Raw genomic sequence first — 12,591 nt, forward strand, 5'->3', positions numbered from 1 at the left:
GATTTTTGCAATCAGTTATTTTGCAATCCGTACGACACGGATCAGCCTCACCGTTGCATATGACTCCATGCAGGGTTTTGCCGTGTGTGTGAGCAGACACCCCTGGGATGCTTCGGTCTGTTTGGCTAATTGAATGATGAATTACAGGTTCTTTCATTTAATTAAATTAACAAACAACGTTTACCTACCTTTTTACTTTCTATTACCCACCGTTGACTATAGCAGCACATTATTTGAACCATTCAATGTTGTAACTAACCGCCAGACGCGTGCGTCCACATCTTGGACATGTAATAATAGCTAAAGGTGCAGCCCTGCAATTTCTTGTGCACACCACTACTGGCAGAAGGGCGTCCACTGGAGGGAGTTCTAGAGGGGGTTTGAACAAAACCTTCGACGCTGGCCCAACGTCCTGGAAGAGGTGGGGGGAATACCCACACTATACCCCACCACAGGCGACCTGCATGAAAATAAGTTAATACTTCAGTGGGCTTTAGCCTGGTAGGATGGGGATGGTTTCGTGTTGTATTCGTTTGTGTTTGGGTAATTTGTTTACCTTGCTTGTACTTTACACTCATATCAAGTTTTCGTACTGCTTGTTGTTGTAACGTGCTTACCCCGTGCGCCTACTGGACATCTGTGAAAAAGAGCTTCATAGCTCATCGGATTCCCCCAGTATAAATTAATGTTGTGATTCTGACGTGCAGCGTAGAGACGTTTTGAAGTGGATCGATGAATCCTTCAAGGCTTCACCTTATTGCACAGGTTCAGTGCAGGTATTGGAGTCGTTCTTGCACATGCCGTTATCGTGAAGGCTGCAGGGAGAGTATGGACTGTTGAACCGCGTAAAGCTCAGACGTGAAAATGCTGGCATTAAGCTTTCCTCGCCTTCGTGGACCCCGCGAGTCTTGTCTCGCCTCTAAAATTGATATCAGGGTTCGCCTCGGCAGTCACAGCTATTGTTCGTGAAATAGCACATCATCCTTTCACATGCAAATCCATTTTCCATTACACGTCCATAATAGTCGCAGGTGGCTTTTGTGTGTGTGTTCCCTTGCTTTTGAAAAGTGTCTTATGAACCCGATTAACATGACCAAACAAAAAACATACTTCACCAGACAATACAAAAACATTTTAAAGTTCCTTCCATGCTCGAATGAGCATTATGGAGAGATCATCTCTGTTCGTGACCATGAATCCGTGATGGGAATTCCACAATCCACTGGTGACATGGTTCAGTTTCTCCATAAGCCGACTACTTGAATTGCCCTTCTGACAGCAGTGGCACGAGCAAGGAATTGCAGGGCTGTCCCTTCACAAGCCTAAACACAAATAGATTTGTCCGTTTGTGGTTCGTGTGGCTTCTTCATTTTGACAATAAACATGTTCGTTTATACATTTGCTTGGCCCTTTTGCCCTGGAAATTGAAACTTAAATTTGTTTCCTATTGCATTTAATGACGCCGGGCCGCTTGACTTGGCAATTGATCAATTCGTTTTTGTTATTGTTGTTGATGTTGGGGCGATGTAAAAGATGACCCTCGTTAAGAAAGGTCACCAACTGCCTCCTGCTGGGACTCAATTTAGGCAGTTTATGGACCGTGTCAGTTGGATCAGTTTGACATCAGCAAGGGTTCCCAATTCTAATATCCAGCGCAACCATATAATCGCGCGCGCGCTGTGTTAGCACGAAACTGCGAGTCTGTGGGCGTGATAAGAGTGCATCCCTTGCGTAAGCGCAGATTCTAAAAGATCTCCACGATACGCCGACGTGTACACGAATTAGCGCGGGAACGTGACGGAATGAGTTTTCTGTTTCGTGTGACCTCGATTGAAATTCAATCTGTGCACACTTGCGACTTGGGGTCCACCTCCCCCCAGGGCTCAAATTTGTCAGAAAAATTAGCATCCCCCCCAACTTGAATTGGCCCAAAGGAGGAATATCCCATTGCATACAAAAACAATTCCATGTTTTTAGGTTACAAAGAGCTAAGCGTTTGAAAATTTGATTGATGGTACTTAAGGGATCTTTATAAATCCAGCTCACTCACGTGGTCGGTTTCAATATCAATAATTATTTTTACAGATTGTGCACAGATTATGTGTGTGTCTGATAGTAGGCGATGGTTCTCTAATTCTCCAGATTATATTTGTGCTCCTATTTCTGGACAGAAGACTGAATGATGTAGGTAGTATTTCATTTGTGTGGAATCATTTATGAAATAGCTTCGTTAATTGTGTTAAAACAGTTAGTCCCGCTTCTTTGATGATGTCCACAGATGTCCTAACTGGTCCAAGAGCATTCCTATTTTTAAATTTCGAAGGGCGGTGTTCCATTATTCAAGTGTGACATCTGAAACGTCAACCTCTTCATCGACAAAATTGTTTTATTTAAGCCATGTAATATTTTTCTATAAATAGCTGGATAAAATTACCTTAATTTCATTTTGAATTCCGGCCGGATTTGTATAGCTTTTTTGGCCACATAATGCTGCCACTTTTTGGCATGATAACCATGACAGAAATAAAGGCATAAACCTTGACAGAGAAATGATGAAACACCTCAGATGTGCTCGTGACAATGGAAATGACTGATGAACTTAACAAGTTTGGTGGTGGCACACGGTTGGTGTATCGCACACAAATATTACGAAACTCCCTTCCAGTGGGCATCGATGGGCCACACCCTGACTCGCCAAGAGAAGGCAGTACAGCAAATGTGGACTCCACCAGTTCCATCTGTGTGGGATAGAGTGTTTCCCCCTCCCACGTGTGAGTTTTCTCTGGGTGCTCTGGCTTCCTCTGGCATGTACGAACACTCATGTATTGGCCGATAACAACTTTATATATAGAGGACCTACAGAGCTTTGGCAATTGTTGGTAGTGCGGATTCACCACCTGGTGCTTTCCCACATGTCTGTGGTCCCTCCTCGTGCCTGTACAAGAATTAACTAATGCTGCGCGGCGTGTTACAAGTTGAAAATAACAGATCATATAACAAAGAAAGATGCAAATTTGCGCGAAAAATAAAAATGAGCAAAACAATGCAACCAGTAAGTTTCCTCAACAGGGGAAGAAGATTGTGTTGGAGGGACACAACTCAAAATATGTACACCGAGGGCAATTATTGAAGAAAGAACAAAAAACGTTTTCATTAAACAACATGCCAAACGAGCAGGTTGGATGGATTTTAGAAAACTAACATTCTGCAATGAACATGTAGGTGGCCACGGTGGCATACGGACATGTATTTTGCTTTTTTCCACAATTTGTTTTATAATTGAATTGTGGGTCATTTGTTTAAGTGGCGGATTTTGGCTCTCACACCCATTGGCCACCCAGCGGGAAGGGTGGGCTGGCAGAGGTCAACAAGGGCAATGTGCCCAGGACCTCACAAAAGAGAGGGGACCCACATTGGGCCTGTTCTCTTACGAATGTGATTACCGGAATTTCACCGATATAAGTGTATTGTAATAATTGCGTTTTTTTTACGTAATAAATAAAAGGTCGTTAGTCTAAATAAAGACGGTCACCGTATTGCGTGCTCTCAAATGCGCTTCTGCGGCCGTCTGGAATGCTCTTCTTTTCGATATCAGGAAGCCACTTTTAAATCATCTAGGTTAAAAACTAATTTCTTTAAAACTGCTTTTTTGTGTTTAGCTTGTTGTCCTTCCCCCATACCTCCGAGTAGCGCGGTTGGCTACGTATGGTGCTAAAGAAGTTCAAGGTACATACATAAATCAAATGGGCGCTGTACTTCTAAACATACTGGATGGTGGAATGCCTAAAACGTCGGGTCGACTGCTCACACCGACACACAGTGGTCTACTCGTATCAATAAACAAAAACAATCATGATAATAGTACGAGCGCAGGCTCTCAAACGTATTTGTTTCTTCAGAGCAAAAGGCTGCGATGATAATTCCCTGCGCAAATTAGCATGCTGTCGGAATACAACTATTGACTTGGTGCAATCTGGCTCCGCGGGGAACATTCTGACCACCACGCGATCCATCCATTCACAATTATTATTTTTATTATCCTGTTACTGATTTTTTTTTTGTACGTCTTCATTATGACGTCTCATTTTCTAGAGTAGGCGGGCTAATGGTTGTAAGGTTGTGAGTCAAATCCCAATCACCTTTGATGTAAGTCATTTGTTAAACGAGGCGCGCTTGACGCAAAGTAGACAGTGATTGTTATACTGGCTCTCCAAGTGCTTCGCCGTTGCTAGTTTGGTCAGAATGCAGGCTGTGAGGTGGCCAAAACACGGCCGTATAGCAAATGGGGGTCGTAACCCATCCGTGTAAACTTGTGAGCACCATCCCCTCTCGTATCGCATGGTTCTCTGCCTGGGCAATCGACATTTCAAACACCAATGACTTCATCTTCTTTGGTTCTTTCGGTAAAGTCACGTAGGATGAGAATAAAATAATAAATTGATAAAATAAAATAACACAATACTAAGAGAGGGGTTTTTTTTGGTGTTAGATCGCGTAAATATACGAACGTTGTGTCGTTAAAACCCGCCACCACCTGACATAGCCAACTAGTAAGGGTTGTCACGTAACCAGAACGTGGCCAATTCGTCACTAGTACAGCACACCGGTACTCAGATTGTAAATGTTGTGGTTTGGCTCACAGTAAATGTTGTGGATTGGCTCTCCAAGACACCGGTTAGTGCTGTACTGGTGATAAATTGGCCACGTTCTGTTTACGTGACAACCCTTACTAGTTGGCTGTGTCGGGTGGTGGCGGGTTTTAACGACGCATTTATATATTTACGCGATCTAACTTAAAAAAAAAAAACCTGTGTTATGGATGATATTGGTCGCGAAAACCCTACGTGTTAAACTGACCAATGACTTTGTTATTTCCTGTGAGCCAATCGCCCAGCATGCACCTGATCTCATCAAATTCTCAGAAGCTAAGTGGCGTTGAGCCTGGATAGTGCTCGGACGGGTTGACTTGTGTTGCACGCTAACCAGACACGGGTGCAGTAGGCACTGCGGGCAGCGGAGGGCCGTGAAGAAACATCCGCTGGTCTGCAGTTCTCCCACCACCTCCCACCAAGCCACGTGACCAGAGTGGCGACTTTATGGTCACACAACCCTCGTGGCCCACACGGGGTGCGGGGGTCTCCTCTCATCCAGCAGTGGATTGACATACGGCCTGTACATTTACAGGCACCTGGTGATTTAGAACTCATTATAAGGTGATTTGGGATTCGATTTTCACGAATAATAGCAATTCACTGCGTCTAATCTGTTCACAGATCAAAACAGCTCCACGTGAACACGAATGCTCAAGGTGTCTGACCGTCACCACCATGTGGCACCCTGAAGCACATTTGGCATTTTGGTGCCTCGGTTAGCGCTACGCTGCGCTACGAACCCGGCGACCCGGGTTCGATTCCCACTCACGGCCAACACCAGTGACGAATATATGAACCGGTCCTGGGCCTCCGCTAGGTCGATTCAGCCTTACATGAGTACCTGGTGGGGTGTGTAAAACATCAGAACCAGGGGAACAAAGGCGGCCGGGCGTGGTGTTGGCCACCCACCCCCTCGTGTGCCCGTGCCAGCTTTCATCGGCGCTCGCTAACAGCACTTGCCCTAATGGTCCGCTAAAGGCTGTGTGGGGGTGGGGTGGGGGTGGGTATCTTTATCTTTTGTGTCTCACAGTTTCAGTGCTGCGGAGGGGATTCGTACACGGACTGGGAGTACAACCCATACCACCTGTGCTCTGCTCCGGGCAAGGCGGCCTGCGGGGTCCCATACTCGTGCTGCGCCACTGAGAAGGTACGGCACAACAACAGCAGCAGCAGCAGCAGCATACAGCAGCGACGCCGCCACCTCGCTCGCGCCAGGCTACGGTGAGCTTTGACCTCGTCTCGAAGCCATCGCCGGCAGCAAGTCACGGGTGTTAAGAATATTATAAGAAAAATTTTGATTTAAAGTTTTCGTGACTGCAGGTATTCATATTCTTGGTTCTTTCGGTAAAGTCGCGTAGAAGGGAAACAATAAAATAATGAAAAATATAATACAATAAAATTCTCACGACGTTTCACATTTTTTTTATTTTCTTGCTGTGGTTTTCACACCTGATGATGATTGCTTGTGTTGCGGTCGAAACGTCGTGAGAATTTTATTGTTTTATATTTTTATTATTTTATTGTTTCCCTTCTACGTGACTTTACCGAAAGAACCAAGAATATGAATCCCTGCAGTCACGAAAGCTTTAAATCAAAATTTAGGCGCCCAGGTGTTGCCGTTATGGGTCGGGCAAATGATTTGGTGATGCCGCTGCGGCACAATTAACAGCAACAGCAACGACGACGACGACAAAACTCGGCACGTTAGTCTACAACACACAGCACGTGCGCTATGCAGAAGGGCCGTTGCCCAAAACGTCGCCAGCCGTACGCTGTTAACGAGTGTGTTGAGTTTTTGAAAAATATGTTTATGGGTTAACCGACTGAGACAACTGATAGACGCACCACCTGTGCTCCACCACGCTGTGCCAACTTGCTTTGTTCCGACCGCCCCGGCTCTCCGCTCGTTGATGTGTGAGCGTCGCTCCTCCGCCCTCCGTTATTGTTCGAGGGCGACTGCCTCCTACTGCCCGGTAGCGAAAGACACTACTGGGCAGGTACCATGCTCCCGGAGCCTGCACAGAATGGTGGTGGAAGGTACGATTAGGAATCATATATGTTGGGCCATCACCACACCAAACCACCTTGGTCTACTCATGTCCCATGTTGACACGCCACTACATGCGGCATTGATGGTGAGTCACACTCAGCTAGGTGGTTTGATGTGATCGAAACAACGTGGGCACTTCAGTGATTTCAGATGTTCACATTTCTGACACTTTATAATGTGTGGGTAATCGTTAGTGTAGTGATGAAGCGGCTTTTTTTTACTTGGGGTGCAATATGTCAACCAGTTGTATGCATGCTGAACTTCTTTCGCACCGTACGTAGGCAACCGTGCTAATCAGAGATACGGAAAGAAGGACAACAAACTTAACACAAAAAGCAGTTCTCAAGCGATGAGTTTTCAGACGAGATATTGAAATGCACAGCTCCAGTGGCTGCGCGCTTCTCACACGGAAATAATTTGTCCACCTTTCTCGGTGATGGTGAAATACCGCGGTGGTGTCGGACGGGCTCAGACGGATTCGGACAGACTCAGGCGGACTCGGACAGACTCGGACGGACTCGGACAGACTCGGGCGGACTCGGACAGACTCGGACGGGCTCGGACAGACTCAGAGGGGCTCAGAGGGACTCGGACAGACTCGGACGGACTCGGGTGGATTCGGACGGACTCGGACAGACTCGGACGGACTCGGACAGACTCGGGCGGACTCGGGCGGACTCGGACAGACTCGGACGGACGCAGACAGACTCAGAGGGACTCAGAGGGACTCGGACAGACTCGGGCGGACTCGGACAGACTCGGGCCGACTCCCGCGATGGCGGCGATGGTGCGCTCAAGTCCCGTGTATGCCACCAAACCGCTGATAATTCACATTTCGAGGAACTGCTCTCTCACGGACCGTTGCACTCTCATGCACGCTCATGTACGCTCATGTACACTCGCTCACTCAGGGGTGCCACTCGAAATTCGAGTTTGTTATTTTCAAGGCCACTGCCCTCCTGGCTTTATTCACCCTCCCGTTAAACTGAGGCTGCTGTGAGTTTAACGGCCATCCACTCAGCGATTACCAGTTGCTCCAATACACGTGTAGGGGTGTTGTGGGAAGGCAACACACATTGTGGGAAGGTAACACACAGCCACACCTTGGTGGCTACAACCACGTCCGCTATAGCCCCGCCCTCAGTGGTGTATGGGTATAAAGGGCGGGGAGCCAGAGAGCTCGGGGCAGTGTGTTGGGGCCAAGAATGAAGAACCAGTGAAGAAGGAAGGCCGGCTAGATAGACCCTGGGACTTCCCTGACCGCTGTCCTTTTAAGGGCCGGCAGGGTAAGCCGGTGGTGCGGCCTCAGAGCCTCAGAGCCTGAGTCCTTTTAAGGGTCGGTCTGGTTGATGGGGTGCCGTGATCTGTGCTTGACCAGGGCCAGATCAGATAGCCTCCTCTAGCGCCTGTGGCTGGAGGAACTGGGAGCACAGGAGTTAGGCTAGATAGCCTAGAGGATGTCCCAGCATGTATACGGGTGAAGGGGCCCGTTACCCCTTCCAGTGTAACCCTTGTTACGTTAAATAAACAGTGCTGCCTCTACTCCTAGTCTCCGTGTCCCGTGAACCCACTACACACGCAGAGGCACAGACGGAGAGAAGAAGGAGCGGGAGTGGGGGGCGGGGACTCCGAGCTACCTGTGACGATGCACAGAGTGGAGTGAGATTCTCAGCTGTTGACTTTTACACCACGGGTAACAAGTTGTGGGAGGGAGTGATCCAAGAAGACTGAGACTTCACGTTTAACATTTGCGTATTGAGTAGCACCCTAGTGTGCGCACATCTTATGATCAACAGACAAAGATCCCCCGTATAGCCTTTAACAGACTGTTGGGGCAAGTGCTGTTAGCGAGCACCTATGAAGGCCGGCACGGCACACGAGGGGGTGGGTGGCCAACACCAGTGGCGATGTTTAAACACCGCACCAGGTACTCATTTGAGGCTGAGTCGACCTCAGGGAGGCCCAGGACCGGTTCAGATAATCGTCACCGGCGTTGGCCGTGAGTGGGAATCGAACCCGTGGTCGCCAGGTTCGTAGCGCAGCGCGCTAACCGCTACACCACCCGCTCCCCACTGGCGACGCACTTAACACACGCACACGCGCGCACAAAGAAACTCGTGCAACTGCCGACGCGTTGTGTAAGTGATGCAAGTGATGTCTGGCCGTGACGCACGCACGCACGCACAGACAGCGCCTTGGTCAGTCGCACAATTTGTGCACGGTCTGCAAACACGACTCGGAAGCACGGCGCGGTGTGCAAGCGACGGACCAACCTTCAGAAAAGCGCCCGCTGCGTGAAATGTTTCAAACACAATCACTTGCGCGTGGAGAGCGCAACGAAACGTTATTATTTCGTCGCAAAGTTCTTGAGGTCTACAGCTGTGGGTGAAACATTAGCCTCTCGAAAACCCGGTAATGCGTTCCAGAAAAAAATACAAGCAAGTGAAATGAAACCCAGATTGCCTTTGGCCGGTTTTGTGCCGTGATTTGGCTCTGCTGGCTATAACCATTCAGTCTGCCGTATGCAGCCCACTGTTGCCTACACATTTTATTTTTAGTTCATTTGCCAGCAGGCTATCGTGACATTTGTTCACGTTTCCCGACGCCCGCTGCCCACATGCTCGCACGTTGATCTGCGTGGAGCGGCTGCAGAGACAAGAAACAAAGAAAAGCGTGAACGAATTTGAGGTTAATTTTGATGTGCAGGCGGCCTTAACGCCTCTTGGACGCTGACGATGGACCGCCCGCTGGTCCTTGCGTGACCGACGCAGTGAGAGACACTCACCTTTAACAGAGAATCTCACCGGGGGAGCATCAATCACCCATCGGGAGTAGAGGGACATTGCACATTGCGGCAAGAGGAAATGTAATGGGGGAGAGTCATGTCTGGCTAATCCTGGAGGTGGCTCGCCGGTGTTCAGTGGTGGCGTTGGACCGAGTTAAGGGCGTTAAGAGCGGTGCTGTGACCCCTGAAAGTAGACAATAAGAGCCCCCCTGTGTGTAGTTCACAAAGTCGTCCATTGAGTGTTGCGGCAGATATTTAAAATATTAAATTAGCGTCGAGCTTGACCTCCTCCCCCACTCCGCCCCCCCCCGCCCCCATGCATTTATAAAGTAAATTAAAACAAGACCGACACCTGTAAGATGCCAATCATAGGCTTCAGTGGAGTCACTGATACGTAGTGTGAGTAATGCCAAGCGAAATGTGTACTGTATTGTTGAAAATGCATATAAAGCAAATTCCAAAACATTTACTGATATAATTAATTGTCGAGTAAACACCAAAAGTGAGAAATGTATGTCTAATTACTATGGTGTTAAATAAAGGTAGGTGAGCACAGGCACAAAGGCCCAAAATGCCAAGCAGCCAGCAACAAACAGCACTCTTGCAGGTAAAATTGATGAGAGTGAATACGTGTCTTAAATTGAGCAAGGTTATTATATGAACTTGGGAGCGCAGACAATGGGAAGGAATTCGAAAGTGGAGCAGTTAGAGAGAAAAAGCAGAAAGAGAAGCGTTGTGACCGGCATCACGGTGAGCGAGTGAGCGAGGAGCGAGTCGGTTTGTGAGTGGGATAGCGTTCGAGTGTTTTTATGTAAAAAAATTAGTTCGCACCGTACGAATCCAACCGTGCTAATCGGCGGTGCGCAAGTGAACGAGTGGGTGAGTTGTGGTGACCTGCGGTGTGTAGGGGCGGTCGTGGTGGTGGTTGAACGCAGCGTGGATGAGGCGACGCGGTCAGTCCGGTAGACCTGCCGAGTCCTCTGGATGGGGTGGAAAAGTGAGTGAGTAAAACTTGTTTATGGGAGCAGCACCCACGGCCGTATTCGTGTTCGCAACGTTGCCGGTAACGTGTTCGTAATGGCGCACGTTGGAAAGGCAAGGGGTTAAGATGACCATGCGTGCGAAGGTTCAATCTGGCTCGTGCGACACATTTAATGAAAATTAAGCATCCACACGGCTGGCGCTTTACTTTTACTGGCATGCTATCAACACTGATCCGTGTCTTATTGGATTTATTAGTAACATCAAAGGGCAAACCGTGTTTGCCTATAATCCTTGAGCCATTTCTCGCGAAAATGTGGTGCCAGACAATTCATCGCTTTGGAACTTTTATTGAAGAAGGGACTGCTTCATTTTTGTTAAGGAATTCAAGCTAAACAGTTGAAGTTTTCAGGGATGAATGGATGAATGCTCTGGAGGTTTTTTTTTTCTTTTTAACAGCGAATTCATTTCAGAATTATACGGCAGCGTTCAGCACGTCAACCTCATTCATCCTGAACCTTGGATGCTATTTTAATGCGGACAAAAGAGTCCCTCGAAATATCACGTTCGCATTCACGGTGACAATCAGCTTGCCATTCTTACGTTGATTGTCTCAGCCCCCCTTGCCCCCCACTCCCACGATTGGTGATTAAGGGAAAACTTGCGCTTATGTATGGTGAACCTTTTTTACGCTCCGTACGTAGCCAGCCGTGCTCATCGGACGTGTGGGGTCTTCACTAAAAAAAAGATTCTGACCACAAATTATAGCTGAACGAAGTGGCTTATCGTGTGGAAACTTATAACAGCCAAATACTCGAAACACATGTTTCTAAATGTGGAGGGGAAAAACAGGAAGACCCCGAGAAAAATCCACACGACCACTGGGAGTTACATGCAAACTCCAAATATGCAGGCGTCGTGGTTGGGATCGAACCCATGACTTCTCGCATACGAGGCAAGGTAGTTAACATCTCGCCACCGCGGGTGTCCCAGGAGAGGGGAGCCATCTCAGTCCGGCAATTGCCCTGACGGGCATGCAATGGGAGTGTCGTCTGCTTGGTGTTTGTCCTGCCATTGTGCTGTAATGGATGGCACACCGGACTTCTACGATCCAGAGGCCTCCGGCTCGGTTAGAACTCCTGGCACGGCACTTGAAACGATGGTGCAGGTTTCTTAAATACCCTTACCGCATCTGTCCACCCGGCAGCATGAACTAGTAACTAATTGGCATGTTTTGTTATGTAATGGGCGTTTTATTACGTGACAAACCTTACTCATTGGCTGTGTCGAGTGGTGGCGGGTTGAACCACACATTTATATTTAGGCGATCTAACCCAAAAATAATTGTTAGCCGAGCGGCAGGCCAAGTGCGGTGGGGTAGAGCTGTCGGTGCTCCCACCTCTTCCAAGAAGTCTGACCAGTGTCGAAGAGGAGGCCAAAATATCCCCTTGAGGCGTTCCGTAGAGCTCCCTAGAGTGGGTGCCCTTCCGGCAGCGGTGGCGTGAACAAATAATCACACCATTACATCGGTTCGAACCTGCACTATATCAAGCCAGCTGTCTCATCGTCACGAGGTGATCAGCGCAAATCTCAGTTGGGGGACCAATTCAGACCGTCCACCGCTCCTGCAGAGTTGAAAAAAATTTCAGCCCACTTTGTGGACGGTCGACGGAACCTGTCGTAAGGAGGTACTGGTTCCCGACGACGGAATGTGGAATTTCCGCGTACGGGCTGAGGGTGACCCAGAGAGGTAAGCACTGGCCCCAGTGGCCAATTGGAGGATGGCGACAACTTTAGTAGGTAGTAAGCACTGATTTAAACAAAAACCTTACTCTGTCGGCACATTGCTACCTATCACACACACACACATGTATTGCATATCTAATGCATATGCACTAGATCTTTTGTATTTGGTAATGTTGGTACAAAAAATACCATCACAATTGTAACAACGTGGTCTCCATTAAGAGAAATCAGTGTTGATTTGTGCCGGTCGCAATTTAATAGTGTGCGTCACTTGCAGTGAGTGACGTTGTTCTGGTTGAAAAATCCACGCGACTACGGGGAGAACATGCAAACTCCAAATATTTAGGCGTCAGCGTCAGGATCGAACCCATGACCTT

General features: G+C 48.1%; 1 protein-coding gene across 4 annotated transcripts in view; it reads left to right on the forward strand.

The window, feature by feature from the left end:
- The window catches only part of LOC116950935 (tetraspanin-15-like), a 311,303-nt gene that overhangs the window by 132,683 nt on the left and 166,029 nt on the right, over positions 1-12,591 (forward strand). For 3 of the 4 annotated variants that reach the window (XM_032969122.2, XM_032969120.2, XM_076073223.1), the window contains one exon: positions 5,683-5,799. The exons of the other annotated variant lie outside the window; for it this stretch is intronic. In XM_032969122.2, coding sequence (XP_032825013.1) covers positions 5,683-5,799 — 117 coding nt within the window. The remainder of the gene's footprint in view (positions 1-5,682; positions 5,800-12,591) is intronic. 4 annotated transcript variants of the gene reach the window in all.

The sequence above is a fragment of the Petromyzon marinus genome, chromosome 41 (assembly GCF_048934315.1).
Source record: "Petromyzon marinus isolate PM22_M1 ecotype Great Lakes invasive population chromosome 41, UKy_Petmar_22M1.pri1.0, whole genome shotgun sequence".
Taxonomy (NCBI): domain Eukaryota; kingdom Metazoa; phylum Chordata; class Hyperoartia; order Petromyzontiformes; family Petromyzontidae; genus Petromyzon; species Petromyzon marinus.